We start from the raw sequence: 20229 nt of genomic DNA on the forward strand, positions 1-20229 counted from the left end.
ATCTGTTGTTTCAGCCCAAGACTGACTCTGTGACCTTGGAGCAAGTTGATTCACATACAGGATGAAAGAGATCATATCTTCAGTGGGCTGAGAGCTCATCCGATAAAGATGCCTCTGTGACTACAAAGTGTTTATTATTGTTGTTTACCTTGGATAAGGAAAATGATTATAATTGCTGCCCAAACTTTCAAACTCTTTATTCACTTTGTCTTCTAAACACAGCTTTCTTCTCTAGAGTCTAGTCTCACCTATACCCAATGGGAAATCACACGGATAAATTCAACAAAACCAACCCAAAGTCTTTAATATTTAGTCATTCATTAGTCAAGGAACATTAAGTGCACACTTATTGCTCTGTATGAGTGTGCTGGGGCATGCAAAAGATGAGTGGGGCACCTGGTTAAGCACACATATTACAGTGTGCAAGAACCCAGGTTCAAGCTCCTGGTCTCCAACTGCAAGGGGCTGGCCTCCAGGGTTGCAGGTGTCTCTCTGTCTCTGTCCCTTTCTATCTGCCCCTTCCCTTTCAATTTATTTCTGTCTCTATCCAATAATAAATAAGTAAATAAATAAATAAAATATTTTTTAAAAAAGAATTTTAGTCCATACTTCCAGAGAGGGATAAAGAATAGGGAAACCACCAATGAAAGGGATGGAGCACAGAACTCTGGTGGTGGGAACTGTGTGGAATTGTACCCCAGTATCTTAAAATCTTGTTATTCATTACTAAATCATTAGTAAAAATGTTTTAGAAAATCAGACACGGTGTGACAACTGTTCAAAAGTATTACTGAAACCATAGTTTTATGGATGAAGAAAGAAATAATAGCCAGTTCTGCCCAGAAAGGACTGACTCAGAGGAAAATATCAGGAATGAAAGCATTTACTGGACTCTGAGATTCTCATTCAAGATACAAGTGGGAAGTACGATATGAAGAGAGACAACAGAGTGGACATTTAGAGAAAGGCTAAAATGTGATTTGGCTAGAAAGTATGGTTTGTAAGAGGAATAGAAGGCAGTCCTAGAGACAAGGTTGTGAAAGTTCCTGCCACTCTTGTCAGCAAATAGAATTTCTCCTGTAGGTACAGAGGGATTTTTCTAGGCAAAACAGAGTTAGGATAGTGTCTGCACTTTAGAAATATTCTCTGACAGGGGAGGCACAGGTGATCAAACAGTCAGGCAAAGGTCACACCCTCGTTGGTCTCAGACTAAAGACTGTCAGATATATTTTGTTTGATATTCCAGAGATAAGTTACATTCTTACACTAGTTCCAGGCTCATAAAAGGTGGGAGAATGCACATCAAATTCTGGATTGCCAGCTTCTGTTAAGAAGTAGAGTTCTCAATTTCCGCCTGGCAGCAGTCAGTCAGAACTGCTAAGCCTCTTCAGTTGTGGTGTGCATCCAGCAGTTAGCCACAGTGCCCTCCAGTGTTTATTACTTAAATGCAAAGTATGTCACTCATTGATTCTGGAACTTGAGTTTGCCACTTCCAGAGTAAAGCAGATTAGGGGCCAGAGAGAATGTGGGTGAGTGATCCTGACATTGTACTATCAGGAATGATAAGGACCTGAACTAGAAGCTGTGGGCATGGAGAGGAAAAAGATAGGTTGGCTGATTACTTAAAATGGAGGGAATAAGACACGGGGCTGTCAAAGAACACTCTGGGATGCTTATTTTAGCAATCGGAAACACGGGGCAAAGTGTTTAGAAAAGATGGCAATGTGTTTCGTGAGGTTCTTTGTAGTGCAAAACTTTGGAAAATATTGATGACTGTTGTAGTGACACATCTGGTTAGAAAATGCAGTGCTGGGGGCAGGGCGGTAGCACACTAGGTTAAATGCACATAGCGTAAAGCACACAAAGACCAGCTCAAGGGTCCCGGTTTAAGCCCCAGGCTCCCCATCTGCAGGGGGGTTGTTTCACAGGTGGTGAAGCAGGTCTGCAGGTGTCTATCATTCTCGTCCTTTCTCTGTTTTCCCATCTCCTCTCAATTTCATTCTGTCCTGTCCAAGAATAGCAACTGCAACAACAGTAACAGCAACAACAATGGGAAAAAGATGGCCTCGAGGAGCAGTGGATTTGTAGTGCAGATACCAAGCCCCAACGATAATCCTGGAGGTGAAAGGAAGGAAGGAAGGACGGAAAGAAAGGAGGGAGGGAGAAAGGAGAAAATGCAGTTCTGGAACCAGGCATTGGCTATATACCCAACGGAATCCTATGGTTTTGCACTTTCATTTTGTTGATGTAGTATATTACATTAATTCATTTGCATATGTTGAAACAATCCTCACATCCCTAAAATTATTCCATTTGGTTATGATGTATTACCCTTTTATGAGTAGTTGAATTCAGTTGACTTATACTTTATTAAGGCTTCTATTTTTTTTGTTGCCCTTTTTTTAATATTTATTTTATGTATTTATTCCCTTTTGTTGCCCTTGTTGTAGTTATTATTGTTGTTGTCGTTGTTGGATAGGACAGAGAGAAATGGAGAGAGAAGGGGAAGACAGAGAGGAGGAGAGAAAGACAGACACCTGCAGACCTGCTTCACCGCCTGTGAAGCGACTCCCCTGCAGGTGGGGAGCCGGGGTTCAAACCAGGATCCTTATGATGGTCCTTGTGCTTTGCGCCACCTGCGCTTAACCCGCTGCGCTACAGCCCGACTCCCAAGGCTTCTATTTTTAACTTACAAATATCAAAACCATTTACTTTGATAGCTACTTGTATAAAAAAAATTGAAAGACTGACAAGAGAGACAGTTTGGCCCCAAGGTCAATAACCACATACAGAACTGCAGAAAAGTAAAAGCACTCTATGGCTATAGTCATGTAAAGAAGAATGTGCAGAACAGGAGAAGCAGCGTTCCTAGAGTGATTCGCTCAGCTCTAGGCCTCACACATTGAGAGGAACCTGGAAAATTAGAACGTGTGCATAGGAGGATGGTTAAGAGGATACGATGGTAGTAGTCATGCCTCAAAAGGAATTGTTGGAGGAATCAAGTGTTTATGCCAATAAAGAAGAGACAATATTTTCAGTATTTTTTGGAACTCTTAAAATGCATTAGAATGACTCAGAAGGCACTTAAATCTAAATATGAAATAACGCTCTAGCAACCAGATGCAACAGTAGAATGGATATCTTCCATGACTAGTCACCTTGCAAGCAGTTCCAAGGGATGGACATGTGCTGACTGCCTGATTCAGAATTTCACAAAGGAGAATTTATTGACCATAAATGCCAGGTGACCCCAAAGGTCACTGTTGTAGTAAGCTATGTGAAAATGCTATGTAAAACTATAGCCTCTTAATTTGTACAAATAAATAGATAATTTGCTTTTATTTATTTTTATTTATCGAGGAATTAATGTTTTACATTCAACAGTAAGTACAATAGTTTGTACATGCATGACATTTCCCAGTTAATTTGCTTTAATTAACCTGTATCCTAAAAGAGAGTTGGTATGTTTTCACATGTAGAGATGTTAAGAACAGTAAATGATACTGCTGAGGAAAGAAACTCTATATATACATTCCTAGATCAATTTATTTTGATGCCATTACTAGGAATAAGCAATAACTTGCATAATTTGTAAATGACATTGTCTGCTGTCTGGAATAAGATGTATTTTGCACTGAGGTTGTTTGAGTTATTATTGTTGCTCAGATTACCCACGTTGAATACACCTAACTTAGCCTCATGAAGTTACAGAGCATTAATGTCATGTAACTATCTTTAAAAAGTAGTTTTAATCATTCATGCCTGTATTCCGCAATACTTTACATAGTTTGTTCACCCACTAGTGAGAAAAACACTTATTTTTAAACCTTGCTTGGTGCAAAGCTAATAATCAAACTTGTGCTTAATGTGTCAATTGTTATGGTTATATTTTGTCACTCCAGAACTTTATTGCTGAGAAAAAATTCATTTATTAACTTTCACAATCTGATGGGTCAGAAATTGGATGACGTCTCAATTGAGCAATTCTGACTTGGGGGTTTCATATAAGTTTTCTTCAAATACTTCTCTACCGACAATTCTGGCACCTGCTAGGAACATTTGAGTAGCTTTTTTGAAAGAACTGGTTTTTCTCTGACATCCACTCAGTTAATATGTAGTTCCTCCAGTATGGTAGCTGGAGAAAAACTCATCTAAAATGGTGACTTACGGCTTCAAAGCTAAGTGTCTCAGGAGAAAACCATGTCATGCTTTATACTGTAATACTTAGTCTATCACTTCTACTTCATTCAGTTGCTCAGCCACTTGGTGGGTTGAAAGTATCACAGAGAAAGAAATGCATGTGAAATGAATACATATGTATATGTGTGTACATGTATATACATATATACTCACTCATTATCTTTGGAGTAACATTTTGCACAAGGTTTTCAATATGATGAGTAGTGGCTTTGGGGGGAAAAAAGAAAAAGAATAGTAGAGAAATTGGGCCCTAAAATTGAACCATTCAGAGACAGATGTTTAATGAAGGGGCTATAGTGGATATGAAAGCAAAGAAAGACAAGGAGGATGAATTGTGTCAATATTTGGGTGACTGGGATGCAAACTGCATTGGAGAGATGATGGCTAGGTGCCTGGAAGGGTTGGGGGTGCAGTAAGACAGTCTCTGATAGGCTTTGAGGATCAAGTTTGTCTTTGAGGAGTAGCACTGACTAGAGCACAAGCATTTAGAATAAGCCTTGTGAGGAGCTTTTCTATCTACATTCTTTCCTGCCTTTGATAGTAAATATATCAACTCTGTTAAAGTTTGCTTCCTAGCTTAAACTGAACACAGCTCCAAACCTTCAATTTGCTTTAGTTTTTTTTTTTTTAACCCACCACAAACAACTCCAGGATGGCATGCATTTGAACAAACCAAAAGTGATTTCACTCTTTTAATTTTCAGAGATTTTTGGCTAGATGCAGAGTGAGAAATTCATACCTTTTTCAAGTAGTGTGGGTTCATTTTTCCCAATTCCTCTCATCCATATGGTTCTCTGGAGGTCTTGGAATCCAGGAAAGTGTTAGTTCACTGTGCTGAAATCCAAAAAAGACTGCTAAACTGTGAAAGAAAATTTGCATTCCATTTGAAAGAGTCCACCACCCTTCTGTAGCAGTGAAAACATCTGTATTTCATGTCCCCTTTGTCTCTCAGCAGTTGTAGAAGAGGAAAAACTCTGCACTCTTGGTCATGCCTTTCATACCTACTTAATATAAACCACTTTTGGCACAGTGGGTATAGAAAAAACAACCAAAACATGACATTATTTTATTTCTACTGTCAGAAAATATTATAGTCAAGATACAGTTTAAAGAGTGCAAATCATTTCCCGTTGTGCTCTCCAGAAGGTTACAGTTTCATGTAGGGGTCCCAGAAAAAGGTGTTTGACATACACATGAATAGTCAAGAATGTCTTCAGAAGGAAGCTACACAGTTGCAGTCATGATGTTGGCATGTCTTATTGCCTCCTAAGTTGTGGTGCTGTCTTTTGTCTTACAATGACAGAAGTATAATTAGAAGGGCTTGTTTTCAACAGAAGTCAGACCATTGCCAAATCTGTTCAACTGATCTCTAGAGAATTGGCCCTCTGGCTGTGTTCACTGCCACTCCCAGGAGTTAGAGGCTTAAAATTTTCCCTTTCTTTTGAAAGAAGATGGGGTTGGTTCAAACAAACTTACCTATCATCCCTAGGAGTATACAAAGAGACCTTCTATGACCCTCGTTGTTTGGCTCAGGCTACTTGTGGCTTACTATAATTTAGGAAGTAATTGCAAGTTCATAAAGCCAGGTAGAAAACTGAATTGCAGGCAGTTCTGAAGGGACCTGACATGTGACCATAATGGTATTGGGAACATTTCTAGTCTTTGCTTGCGGAGCTTTATTCTAATGGATGATTCACAGTAGTATTAATACTGATCAAAATGTGCAGACAGGCACCCATTGCTATGTGTACACATAACTAAGATCATCCCTTAAACTCTGGTTTTAGATTTTGCCCCTAGATGGGTCCACTACCTATTGTTAAAAAGGTCATTGCCCTACCTGTCATGCTGTGTAATTAACTTCAGATCACTTATATTTTTAGCAAAATGTACAGCAATAATTTTTAAATATCTTGGATCAAAGAACCCAAAAGACCTTAGATGCTAGCTAGCTTAATGTCATTTAATTATTGTTGTTGTTGTTCAACAAATATTAAGTTTCTGATTTGTCTTAGCCACTGCTCCAGAGGTTGTAAATATAGTAGGGTCTCAAACAGACTGGTAAGGAGATAAAGCAGTAAGCATGTCAGCAACTTAATGTGTGAGGTTACTACTGAGTAAGGACTGTAAAGAAAGCAACAAAGAGAACCTGTCTCAGGAAGGTAGACTGCTCAAATCAGGAAGTGATGGAGGGTTGTCTGAGGAATGTGAGAAAATTTCTTCTATTTCTATAGAAGAGCCACTGGCTGGATCTTTGGAGTTTTCTTTCCAATAATTCATTCATTCACTTAATAAAAATGTATTTTTGTTGTTATTGTTGCCACCAGTGTTATTGCTGGGGCTCATTACCAGCACTATGAATCCACCTTTCCCAGAGGCCATTTTTTTTTCAATTTTTTTGATTAGATAAGTCAGAGAGAAATTGAGAGTGGTGGGTGCTAGAGAGAGGGAGAGAAAGACACCTGCAGACCTGCTTCACTGCTCACAAAGCAGACCCCCTAGCAGGTGGAGAGAGGGGACCAGAACCATGGTCCTTGCACTTGGTAATATGTGTGCTTAATGGGGTGCACCACTGCCTGTTCCCTATCTAATAAAATATTTGTTGAGCTATGTGCTAGACATTGTTCAGTGAACTGGGAATGAGGCAGTGAACAAAGCAAAGAGCCCTGTTCTATTGAAGTTTCTAGTCAGTCCCCAGTTAAATCACAGAGCTTCTTGGGACGACAAGTTTTACTAACACAGACTCTTATTTTATAGATGAAGAAATCTAGCCCCAGAAAAGCAAATGCTTTCCAGACCTCACTCTTTATGACTGGCTTTCACAACCCTAGTGTTGAGTTAGGGGTTATTTTATTGTTATGATTACTACCATTGTTACTATTATTTGTCACACTAGCATACAGTGTCTCCATAAATATCTGATTTTAGTAGTGGTAGTATCAGTGTGGTGATCTTAAAACAAGTTGTTTTTCCATACTGGAGTTCTCCTATCCATTCCAAGTTCAAGAGCACCTACTTGAGGGTTATCAAGATAGTGCCTCACTTTATAAACATAAAGTATTCAACTGGACCTAGACTAAAGCCAAGAAAATAGACCTACCATGAATTAATAAACGCATGACATATAACTGTTGCATCACATATTAAGCGCTGCAAATATATAAACCAGAGGTGGGGGGGGGAACTGGAAAACAAAATACCAACAAAGAACTACTGTATTTTTACAAACTCAGTATGTGTAATAATATGGATGTCCTTGTATACATCTCATATTTTCCTTTTTCCAGTGATAAAAGTAATGAAACTCAGTTGCAAGCAGGGGAGATAGCATAATAGATATGCAAAAAAAACCACATGCCTGAGGCTGGCAAGTCCCTGGTTCAATCCCCCACATCACAATAAGCCAGAGCTCAGCTGTGCTTTGGTAATAAATAAATAAATAAATAAATAAATAAATTTTTAAAATCCCCAAATCTCAGTTACTTAATTAAAAGGCCAAATAAACAGAAATTAGGGTCAGGCCTTATGTGAAATAGCAGTTTCACTCAGAGAAAAGTGCTTTATAGCAGCTCTTTGCATTTTTAAGAAAAGCATCTCACATTTCTTATGACACTTAATTCTCACAATTCTGAGAGGTAGACCTTAAAGAATGTTTAATAACCCATTCTAGACATGAGCAAATTGGCACTCAGATTATAGAATTCTTTTTAAAGACGCTGTGAAATTCCTTTTACTTTGGGAAAGTGACTGTCTCATCAATACTAATCTGTCTTAATAATCTTTATTACAAATTGCTGGTAACAGGAATTAATAAAATTGTATCCAATACATTATTCCATGAAATTAAGGGTAGAGATAGTTCCTCCGTGTTATTGGCCAGAGGGACTCCATATTTATTTATGTATTTATTTATTTATTTATTTATTTTTGCCTCCAGGGTTATCACTGGGGCTCAGTGCCTGCACTGTGAATCCACTGCTCCTGGAGGCCATTTTTCCCATTTCTGTTGCCCTTCTTGTTGTTATTGGATATATTCAGTCTAGTGAATTTTCATTTGTAGCATACTTATGTCATTAACTAATCAATTGTAATTGTCTTATTCTTATTTTAAACAAGGGACAGAAAACAAGGAAGATTTAGTACTTCAGGAAGAATCTGGTGTGAAGTTTGAGAAAGATCAACCAGGGCATTCGGTTCCTGTACTTGACTCTTACATTAAATAGTCTACAGCATTAGGCAAATCAACTTCTCTAAATGCAAATACAAATTTTACATATTTCTGAATATAAATTAAGAAAGTTGGGAAGATGAATTTAATAATTTTTAAGTACAAGCAAGCTAAGTACTTGTGAAAGGCTAAGACACAATAGTTTGCTAAAAATTAATACTTGCACTCATTGCTATTATCACTGGATGGAACTGGATAGGAAACTATAGAAGAAATTTATTGATTGGATGAAGGTTCGAATAGAAGGAGACATTTGTCTTTGGATTTTGAAACCATGGATTCAAAACCTGACCACACTTTAATATATATATATTTGTATTGATTTATTTATTCCCTTTTATTGCCATTGTTTTATTGTTGTAGTTATTATTGTTGTTGTTACTGATGTCCTTGTTGGGTAGGAAAGAGAGAAAGGGAGAGAGGAGGGGAAGACAGAGAAGGGGAGAGAAATATAGACACCTGCAGACCTACTTCACCTCCCCTGCAGGTGGGGAGTCGGGGCCTCGAACCGGGATCCTTCCGCCGGTTCTTGGACTTTGCGCCACATGCACTTAACCGGCTGCGCTACCGCCCGACTCCCGACACTTTAATATTGTGAAGAATAAATCTAGTCTTTTATTTATATATAGGAAAATTGCCAGGGCAACCTATCAGGTTTTGTTGGGAGAGTATGGAAAATATGTGAATTAATCTGATGAAGAACTAAGTATGTATGGGTTTGAGGTATAATAATGTTTATATAGAAGCAAAACAGCTTTTCCACACAATTCCTAGATATACAGAAAAAACAAAAGCTCTATTTATTTCAATAATTAGATGTTAATTATGTCCTAAACTATCATACATAGATTGAATAGTCCATTAAAAAAATCAGAAGCTCAACTGTTAATAACTCACACTTTGCACAGCACAAAGCCCTAGGTTTGAGCCCCTGGCCACTAAGTGAGAACATTTGCATCTGCATGGGGGGGAAGCTTCAATAGCAGTGCTGTGGTGTTTCTTCTCTCTCTGTCTCTACTTCTCTCTCTCCCTCGCTCACCTCTTTCTAGGGGAAAAAAAAATCCACCAGGGTCAGTGGAATTAAGCAGGCTTAGAGTCCCAGCAGCAACTCTGATGACAGTGGCACACACAAGCACACACACATAATATGGGAGGATTAATGAGCTGGAGAAGTAGCAAATGGTTATGCAAAAACCTTAATGCCTGAGACTCCAGTGTGCCAGGTTCAATTCCCAGCACCACCATAAACCAGAGCTGAGCAGTACTCAGGTTAAAAAGTTGTGTGCATACGTGTGAGAAAGAGGGGCATTGGGGCTGGGCGGTGGAACATCCGGTTAAGCACACATAGGACTAAATGCAAGGACCCCTATAAGGATCTGAGTTCGAGTCACCCCCCCCCCAGCCTGCCACTTCCCACCTGCAGGGGGGACACTTCACAAGTGGTCTGCAGTGTCTATCTTTCCCTCTGCCTCTCTATCTCCTCCTCCTCCTCTCTCAGTTTCTCTGTCCTATCCAATAAAATGGAAAAAATGGCCACCAGGAACAGTGGATTTGTAGTACAAGCACCAGTGCCAGCGATAACCCTGGGAGGAGGGGTTCAATCTTAATTAGTAGATGAGAAAACTGAACAACAGCCTTTAAGAAAATTGTCGGGGAGTCGGGCTGTAGCGCAGCGGGTTAAGTGCAGGTGGTGCAAAGCACAAGGACCGGCATAAGGATCCCGGTTCGAACCCCGGCTCCCCACCTGCAGGTGAAGCAGGTCTGCAGGTGTCTATCTTTCTCTCCTCTCTGTCTTCCCCTCCTCTCTCCATTTCTCTCTATCCTATCCAACAACGATGACAATAACAATAATAACTACAACAATAAAACAACAAGGGCAACAAAAGGGAATAAGTAAATAAAATAAAATATAAAAAAAAAATTGTTGGCCAGCTCAGCTGTTTGAGTGGAGGACTTCCATGCCTGAGATTTCCAGTTCAGTCCCAGGCACCATATGTACTAGAGTGGTGCTCTGGCTTCTCTTTTATTCTTTCTCTCGTATGAAATGACCAACATAAGTATTTGAAAAGAAAAGAAAATTGCTTAGACTTTCAAACCCAAATACCTTCCATCTGTCACAAATCCTCTTACTGTATATGACAAACTCTGCTCTGCTTCCTGAGTTAACAAGTCCCAACAGACTGTACCTGAAAGATGTTGTGTAGACAAACCTATGATCTGATTTGGCTTGGGAGGAAAGGAATTTTCTCCTTTTCCCCCTACACAATAGTCTCAATGGAGTGCTAAATTCTTTTAATTTTGCCCTAGGCATGAAGTTCTCACATGCTATCATGTCCCAGCCTCCCCACCCATATTATTTGTCTCAAGGAGATGAGAGTAATGTTAGGAAAGAACTAGTAGCGTGAGGATTACACACTTTAAGGTCAAAGTCCTTGTCTCTAGACATTAAGCTATAGATAAATGAAGCATCCTTTAATGGGGAGTTAAAAAAAAAAAAAGCTTACTGAAGTTAGCAGTCAAACTCCAAAGTACTTTAGAATAAACAATAGGGCATGATTTACCTCATGAAGAATGTAGTTTGTGACTCATGAAGAAATTGAACCTAATGACCTAGTCATTCTTTCTATTGGCTTTTTTCTCTTGTGACTTTAGAACTTTTTTTTTGGCTCCAGGGTTATAGCTGGGGCTTAGTGCCTGCACTATGAATCCGCTGCTCCTAGAGGCCATTTTCCCCATTTTGTTGCCCTGGTTGTTGCCTTTGTTGTTGTTGTTATTGTTGCCATTGCTTCTGTTGTTGGATAGGACAGAGAGAAATCAAGAGAGGAGGGAAAGACAGAGAGGAGGAGAGAAAGATAAACATCTGCAGACCTGCTTCACTGCCCATGAAGGTTAGGAGCTCTCAGCAGGTTAGTTAGCCCTCAGCAGGTTAGGAGCTAGGGGATTGAACTGGGATCCTTATACTGGTCCATGCAATTCAAGTCATGTGTGCTTAATCTGCTGCACTACTGCCCTGTCCCCTTAGAACATATTTATTTTAAATCCAGTTTGTTTGGTCCAAATATAAACAGGATAGCTTCCCCTGCCCCTAAATCTTGCATTAATAGTTATGCATGTCTTTTGTTTGTGTTCATTCAACACCCTAATGTTAGTTCTTGAAGGTATTAAGTTCCCCTTCACCACTGTTACCCAATACACTAGTTATAATAGTCTTCCTGTGAAGTTTTTCAGTACAGTTATATCTGGTATTTAGATAATGAAGACATTCATCATAATACATAATTCCAAATAGGATTAAAATACATTTTTTTCAAGAACTAGCTCAAAGTCTACCTAGGATATATAACCAAAAATATATACTACCACAGTGCCTGCTTGCTCACCATTCAGAAGTAATTCTTCACTGTGTTCCTATCACATATTATTCGTGCCTCTATAATAGCACTTTGTTGTGCACTTCGCTTCTGATCAGTTATTTATAGAAGTGTCTGTTTCTTCTACTTCACTGGGAGCCTCTGAGCACAGGAATGGTATCTTTGTCTTTTCTCTCTCCTTTATATCTGCAAGGATGCTGAACATTTTATTGTACTCTATCCATCTGTAACACTAAATTAAGTGATGACAGTTTATGTCAAGGGCAATACAGGTATTGGATAAAAGAATTAACAGAACTGAACAGAAATAAGACTGTTAAGTTCTCTCACTGAATTTTCAGTTATATGTTCAAAAATGTCCTTTTATTTTAAATTGATGTATAATGACATCAAAAACTTTATTTTAAAGATCTCGTGTCATTTAATAAATGGGTTAAATTTTTTTTTCCCATCTTAAAAAATTCAAATTCTTGTCTTTAGAGTCGGAGTTTTTATTCTGATTAGAAAATCATTGTCATAGCAGTGAGTGGAGCTTGGCTTACCAGTACAATTTTCTTTCTGTCTTAAAAAATATATTATAGGGGACCCGGGCGGTAGAGCAGCGGGCTAAGCGCAGGTGGCACAAAATGCAAGGACTGGCATAAGAATCCCAGTTCAAGCCCCCGGCTCCCCACCTGCAGGGGAGTCGCTTCACAAGTGGTGAAGCAGGTCTGCAGGTGTCTATCTTTCTCTCCCCTTCTCTGTCTTCCCCTCCTCTCTCGGTGCCTTGTTCACTGTGAGTCAGAGCTATTGGGAGGTTTTGTACCAAAGGTAGTAAGTTCTTTGTTGAACTAACCAGGTAAAAGTGATACTTCATCTACAGTAAAGTCCAAAAGTCCTGCTGTTAATTGGAAAGGATTCCTGATTACCAAAATCAGGAGTAAATTTTTATTCAAAAAATCAAGTTAACTAGTTATTGGGGTTTGAATAATGGCACTAGAATTCCAGTGGAGGTTTTTCCTATTCATCTAATTTTCTGTGTCCCACTGTGATCACACTGGAACACCTATGTTTGTATGATGTCTCCCAATAGTTTTTGTACATCATGATTCATGTGGAAATCAAAGGCATTCATTGTGGTCACTAGTGTAAGTGAGTGAGGCTTCATGAATGAGACTTTTATGGCCCTCCCAAATATGGTACATCTGGAGCCCACATGAGGCTGACTGTGTCTGAAAGGCCTGCTAGTTGAGTGGCTCTGGAAGAGTGAATTGTTTCTGCATAATTTAATAGCATAATTCTGTTTCATGTAAAGCACTCACCCAACATTTATAAGTTGATCGCTTAGCTAATATTTGTGGAGCATCAAATTTATGCAAGAATATTAGTTGATGCTGGGCATCCAATAATGAGGTTTTTGTTGTTGTTTTGCCTCTAGTCAGTGGGACTTGGTTCCAGCACTATGAATCCATCACTCCTGGTGGTCATGTGTTTCCTTTTTTTTGATCTTTTTTTTTTTAATTGGATAGGACAGAAAGAAATTGAGAGAGTAGAGGGAGACAGAGCAGGAGAATGACAAGCACCTGCAGACTTTGTTTGTTGCTCAGTAAGCATGCCCCCTGCAGGTGGGGAGCCAGGGGCTTGATCCTTATGCAGGTCCTTGAGCTTAATTTTATGTGAACTTAACTGACTGGGCCACCGTCTGGCCCCCCAACGATGACTTAGACTGTCTTTGATTATCTTAGACTGTCCAGCCAATGAAAATACAGTGAATTGTATTACGGTTTTGTCATATTTTCTGTTTGTTGACAAGTAGCTTACAGGTAGTCAGACTTGAATGCCTTATATTTGCAACATAGAGTGTGTCTATTGAAATATGGTTGAGGTAGGGTGTGACATAGCAGTGGGCTTCGCTGCTAGGTGAAAAGCCAAGAGACCTAATATTCTCACTCTTTATCCCCCACTAGCTGTTTTACCCCCCTCTTTCTGTGTCTTGCATGCTTGAATCTGGTAGTATACTAGAATTTGTGATTTTTAAACTGTACAGTATGAATTCCCCCATAGGCGTCACCCTTTCAAACTCCTCATCGAAAACTGATCTGTGGCACTTTTGAAGGTGCTTTCTGAGTAGTCTGTGCCCTTGTTCAAAGCATTATGAAGAGGAATGCAAGTAAGGAGAACTGTATCTCTTGAGCAAGAGTAATTGCTAAAGGCTTTCAAAAGTCCAATGTTTCATAACTCTACCTTTTTCTTTTTATTCTTACCTCAACAAGACCAATACTATATACTACATGAGTGTCACCCTTTTCTTTCCAGGAGCCTATCCTATTTGCTTTAATACCTTAAAAAATAAATAATTAAAGAGAGAGAATATAAGATCACATTTTAATTTTATGAAATGAAAATTTTAACCTTTCTAAATGGCAACACTTTATAGTCGTCTGGATCTTCAAATACTTATGTCTCTTGATTTAAAATATTCAACACTGAACACATGGAACACCTAGACAATTCACAAATTATAGAATCATTATTTTCTTTATCATGTAGCTAGTGGTTAATACTTATGCTACCTATCTGTTTCATTTACATTCTGATGAATCTTCCAGTTCTTCTGCCTGTGACTTGGGTTATTTATGCAATATCCAAGGATAGAAAAGATACAACCAGATTGTAGCTCTAATTTAAAAAGTTACATTTGGGAGTTTTGTATACAAACTTGTGATTTTATTTTTGTTTTCACATAATACTTTGTTTGTAGACCCAACTGTATTGTAATCTTTTTAGAGAAGTGTGTAAGCACTGCCTTTCAACAACAATCTAATTTTCTGGGTATGTGTGTTTTGGTTTTGGTTTGCTACTATAACCTCTTCTTCTTCTTTTTTTTTTAAAAATATTTATTTATTTATTCCCTTTTGTTGCCCTTGTTGTTTTATTGTTGTAGTTATTATTGTTGTTGTCATTGTTGGATAGGACAGAGAGAAATGGAGAGCGGAGAGGAAGACAGAGAGGAGGAGAGAAAGATACCTGCAGACCTACTTCACCGCCTGTGATGCGACTCCCCTGCTGGTGGGGAGCCGGGGTTCGAACCGGGATCCTTATGCGGGTCCTTGTGCTTTGCGCCACCTGCGCTTAACCCGCTGCGCTACAGCCCGACTCCCCTTCTTTTTTTTTTTTAAATCACTGGAATGCCTAACCCATTTCCTAAAAATCTTAAAAGATTTGCAAACAGTGCCTAGAACTGTTTTCAAAAATCTACACTATTGAGTGTATGTTATGAAGTGTTACATACCTAGTTTTCAGTTTCCAATGTGTCAAGGACCGTACACACTCTGGGTAAAGATGGTTGCTAGTGCCGTTCCTGCAGCAAGCTGCCAGGTTCCCTTGAGAAGTGAGGCTCTCATTGCCCCAGCTTTTGAGATTCCTGATGGCTGGTGGTTCATGACTGTTAATTGTCCTAAACTAGAGGAAACCACTTCAGTTAAGCTCTACCCTCCTTTTGAAACATTCTGTGTCCAAGTAAATACATCGATGTGAACGTTCATTCCCCTAGCTTCAAGAAAGAACAGTTCTGTAGGGCCACTTGTTTTGTGTAGGTCTCAGCCTATAGGTGATAATGTTATTGGCTATTAATGCCTGTGGGCTCTCACCTGAGTCCTTGTGAGTTTCCCATAGACAGTTTCTTTTTTTTTAAGCTAATACTAAGACAGGACCAGCCCTTGTGATTCTTATAATGACTTTATGGTGTCTTTCAGTAATAAAATCAGAAAACTTTGAAAAATATTATTTACAAGATTGGAAATTACACAGTATGCCTATGTCATAGTAGTAGACTGGGGAACAGAGAACTCTGCTCCTGCTTTTATCGGGGCTGGGAAAAGGAGTTTGAGGGTCTCATCGCACACTCTTTTGTGGAGAATTTAAATCATAAGGCTGGGAATTTGAAGCTCAGGAAGAGAAACAAAAAGAGGGGAAAAAATCAAGTCAGTCCCAACTGGTAGTTAGCTAAATCAACCAGGAACTATAAAACAAAGGAGGCTCTCGCTCTCTGGGGAGAGGCAGCCTGGCTCTTTATCTAGTCTTGTGATTGTGAGTGTGTTTGTTTGAGATAGTCAAATTTTTGAGTTGGATGCCTTGGCATCAAGTTCAAGTTAGGCACATGCATTACAAAAGTTAAAGCCAGGCACCTGCATTATAAAATTAGGCAACTGTGGAAACTTACACTACTCCACTCAAACTCCAAAATCACTATGGAACCCATGGAACCATAAGCAGTTTTAGCTGTAACTTCATCACAGTTCAGTTCTTACCTCTGCCCAGGAAGTTCCTGCACACTCCTACAGCTGTTGATCTCAAAGACACTCTTGAATAGCTTCCTGCATGCAAATCTTTGTTTCAGAATCTATTTCCGAGGAAACAGAACCGCTTACTATGGCTCCATAGAGGAAGGGGAGGTGGTCACAGTTTATTCTTCGAGCTTGACATAAACTATTAAATAAATTATATTATGGTCGGTGTAGATCACATCACAAATCTCATAGGCATGGAAACGGTGCCTTATTTTGTTTGGACTGTTATAGAGGGAGAATTAGGAAAGTTTTTACAATGCATAACATTTAAGCTTAACTTTGAAGAATGAGTGGGTATTCTTCAGGCAGAGAAAGGTAAGAGGTAGTCTGGGCTTATAGAAGAACACAGGTTATGAAAGATGTGTCATACAGCTCAATTTAACATCTGGAAGGTGGAGTCCATGAGGGAGAAGAAGCAGTCGATATGGATCCAAAACTAAGTCACAAGCAATCTACTGATTTTGAAGGGTCCTATGCTGGAGGGTACCCTTTCCTCTTAATTTCTCATCTATTAAATATGACACCCCTACTCCACACACAAGATGTAATTTAAGTAAATAGAATTAAGAGTCATCCTTCCACTATTTTCTTGAAGACGTTTGTTTTTCAGTTTACTGAAAACAACTTTCTTAAGCACTTTATTTTTAATAACTATTTTTGAGGTAACCTTGGTTTGCAATACTATAAATGTTTTAGAAGTACAAGTTCTATTTCAAAATATATTACCACACCTTGTACACCACCAAAGAAACAAGAACCTTCCTAGCAAAATTCAGTGGACCCATTCCACCCATGCAACCTACTCACCTCTTCCACTACTGCCACCACCCTCTAAGTCCCCTTGATGAACTCAGTTCTGAAATCTGAGTACAAAAGTTTGTCTTCTTTTAACTTTGCTTGTTTCCTTGATTAACTACATATGAGAGAAAGCACTTAGTGTTTTCTTTTATATAAGTCACCTTAGTACTTCTTGCCAGTCTGATTAAGTATTATTGAATTCCTTTAACTGCTATTTATCTGAAAAGTTCTCTATACTCCTGAAGATCTGATTAACAATCTAGCTTAATCTGATTAATCAATATAGATATATCTATATATGTATCTATATAGATATATCTATCTATGACTTTAATCTTAATCTATACTCCTGCACTCAGATTAACAGTATTCCTTAATGGATGATTTTTCATTTCAAATCTTTGATATATTCTACCAGGCTGTGTTGTTATTTTTTTACGTTTCCCTCACCCCATCCCATAGAGTTACTGTGAAGAAATCAGCTGATAGTCATATAGGAATTCCCTGAAAGGTGAAACTTTGATTTTTTTCCGCCTAGCTGCTTTTAGTATACTTTCTTTTTCTTTTATTGTTGCCTTTTAAATTATTATGTGCTTGCTGAGCATAGGTTTGAATTTATTCTTCTTAGAGTCCTTAGCACTTCTTCATCTGGTGGGAATCTATCATTTTCTTCAACTTGGGGAAACTCTTGATGAGTATTTTCTCAAATAAGAATTCTGCCCGCTATCTTTTCTCTTTCTGATACCCCTATTATGTAAATATACTTTCTTTTCTTGTTAATTGCTATTTGGAATGGCTCCCCATAGTCTATCCTCATGTCATCACTTCCACCTTTGGCTTCTCTTTCTGCCAATATTCTCCTCTAATATAGTTTCTTTTACTCAACTACTACATTTATTATTTCTCTATTTCTCTTATGATTTGCATTACTTACTTTCTTACTTTTTTTCTCATATTTTCTGACTTTGTTGAAGTTTTCTTCCATTGAACTTTTAATTTAATCGAGTATTCTTAGGACCATAGTTGGACATCTTTTTTAGGAATTTTATGTAGCTCTGTTAAGTTTGAGGTTTTTTTCAAGCTGCTGTCTTGGTCCATCATGGCTTCCTCTGTTTACCCCTTATGTTTGATGCTCTTTGAGGACCAGAAACAGGGGTCTCTATTTGAACAGACCTGTCAAACAACCAGCTACTTGCAGTCAAAACTGTCTGACTGAAAATGTAGCGCCAAAATTGCACAAATCTGAGTAGTAACAAGAACTCTAAAAGATGCAGGTGCACTGCAGGCTGGTAGAAGAGCAGATTCTGCCAGTCTGTGCCATAAATGAAGGCCTTCTTCCTGGCTCTGCCTATTGGATCAGTTACTATGGAAACTGAATTCCAATGTGGCTGCTTCATGACCTCCTTGACATTACACATGTTTGTCCTTTCTCTAAAAAAGAATATACCTTAAAATCCAGTGGGTCATCTAGAGACTGGAAGGGGAATGGACCAATCCGAGGAGCTGGCAGAGAAGGTTAATGTGTGCTATACCATTTTCTAGCCCCATATTCCAAACAGCTGCATTCTTGGGTATTTTTTTTTTTCCCTACTTTGGAATAGTTTTACTTTGGGCATATTTTACCCAATTTTTCTTTTATAGCAGAAATGTTTAGATTACTAGCTCTTTGGACAGTGCTTGCATAGAAAATAAACATATTCCTCAAGGACTAGTGAAACAGCTCAGTTGTATAGTGTGCTACTTTACACAAAACCAGGTTTGAAAGAAGTGTCAGTATTATGGTATCTTTTTCTCTCTCTGCCTTTCTCTATTTAAAAAAGGGTAGCCTTTCCTATGTGTACTGCTTGTTGTTGATTTTTGAGGAGAGAAGATTTGCAAGTAGTGAAGCGGTCTGCAGGTGTCTATTTCTTCCCTTCCTCTCATTTTCTTCTGTCCTATCATGAAAAAAGGAAAAAAAAATTAACTACACAACTCAGGTTTCTGTTATAAAGGACATGCCACTACTCTAAAATTTAACTTATCAAAGACATAATGGGATCATACCAAGGTCCCTGCCATTTTAGAGATGGTTTGTTTAGTCAGACTCTCAGAATATAGTACTTGTACATCCCAATCTGAATTGAGCACTGCTTGTAAAGCTTTTCTCCTCCCCTCTCTCCTCCCCCAATGGGAGCCTGAGGACTTGCATGGTAACGTGTGCACTCAACCAGATGCACCACTGCCCAGCCTGGGCTGCATAGTTTAAGGCTCAACAAACTACAGCTCTGGACCAAATCCAGCCCACCACATGCTTTTGTATGTAAGTTTTATTGAAATACAGCTATACTTGCTTATTTGTGTTTTGACTTTGGATATCTTCATAATGCAGTAGCCAAACTGTGGTGATACAAGGAAGTCAGAAAAGCTATGGGCCTTCATAGAAATACCTGCCACCATCCCTCTTTTGTGGAAAGAAAGAGAGACATCCAAAGATGTTCTGAATTCTACATTTGCCACCTATCACCTACCTGGCCAACCTTAGAGAAAAGTACTTGCCCATTTAATTGTGTTTTCTTCTGTCTATAATATAGTCATTCTACCTCTGACTACTGAAAGTACATAGGAAGTATGTTCTGTTAAAGTGCTTATTGTGCTGTTAAGTTACGTAAGTGGAATTCTCTAACCACTGTTGTTTTTCTTTCTTTCCCAGAATACCCTGGAGCAATGCAGTGTGTGCTCCAAGCCCATCATGGAGAGGATTCTCCGAGCCACTGGAAAGGCCTATCATCCTCACTGCTTTACCTGTGTGATGTGCCATCGTAGCCTGGATGGGATTCCATTCACCGTGGATGCCGGTGGCCTCATCCACTGCATTGAGGATTTCCACAAGTAGGCAGTTAACTATCTCTCTCTTCTAATAGGCAGTCATCTTCAAATCTGCCCTTACTCCCTGGCATCTGGGGTACATATTCTTATCTCTCAGAGCTGTTGACTCTGGACTTCTTAGGAATTTTAAGAGTATGTTCATCCCTTTATCACATGTAAGAATCAATATCAGGTGATCTCAGCTTCAAAGCATTCCTGGGATATGTCCAGTGAATCTCTATGTCTCTAGTTGTGAAAAAGTTGACTCATATACTGATTATATGCCCTAGGAAGAGGCAGGATCCCAAGGTGGTCTTCCTTGTCCTATGGGTAAATGTGTGACTTGGGGCAATCCATTCAATGTAGTTTAGTCAGTAGACCACACCCCTCCTTAAAACTCACCTGTTTTGACTACCCAAGTTTTTCCTTGTTGCTGACCTCTGCATCTTTGCTGTTCTCC

At 38.9% G+C, this 20229-nt stretch overlaps 1 protein-coding gene across 1 annotated transcript in view; it reads left to right on the forward strand.

The window, feature by feature from the left end:
• The window catches only part of LOC132540479 (lipoma-preferred partner), a 133554-nt gene that overhangs the window by 98165 nt on the left and 15160 nt on the right, over positions 1-20229 (forward strand). The window contains exon 2 of the mRNA XM_060198527.1: positions 19615-19793. Coding sequence (XP_060054510.1) covers positions 19615-19793 — 179 coding nt within the window. The remainder of the gene's footprint in view (positions 1-19614; positions 19794-20229) is intronic.

This window comes from Erinaceus europaeus, chromosome 9, assembly GCF_950295315.1.
Source record: "Erinaceus europaeus chromosome 9, mEriEur2.1, whole genome shotgun sequence".
NCBI lineage: Eukaryota > Metazoa > Chordata > Mammalia > Eulipotyphla > Erinaceidae > Erinaceus > Erinaceus europaeus.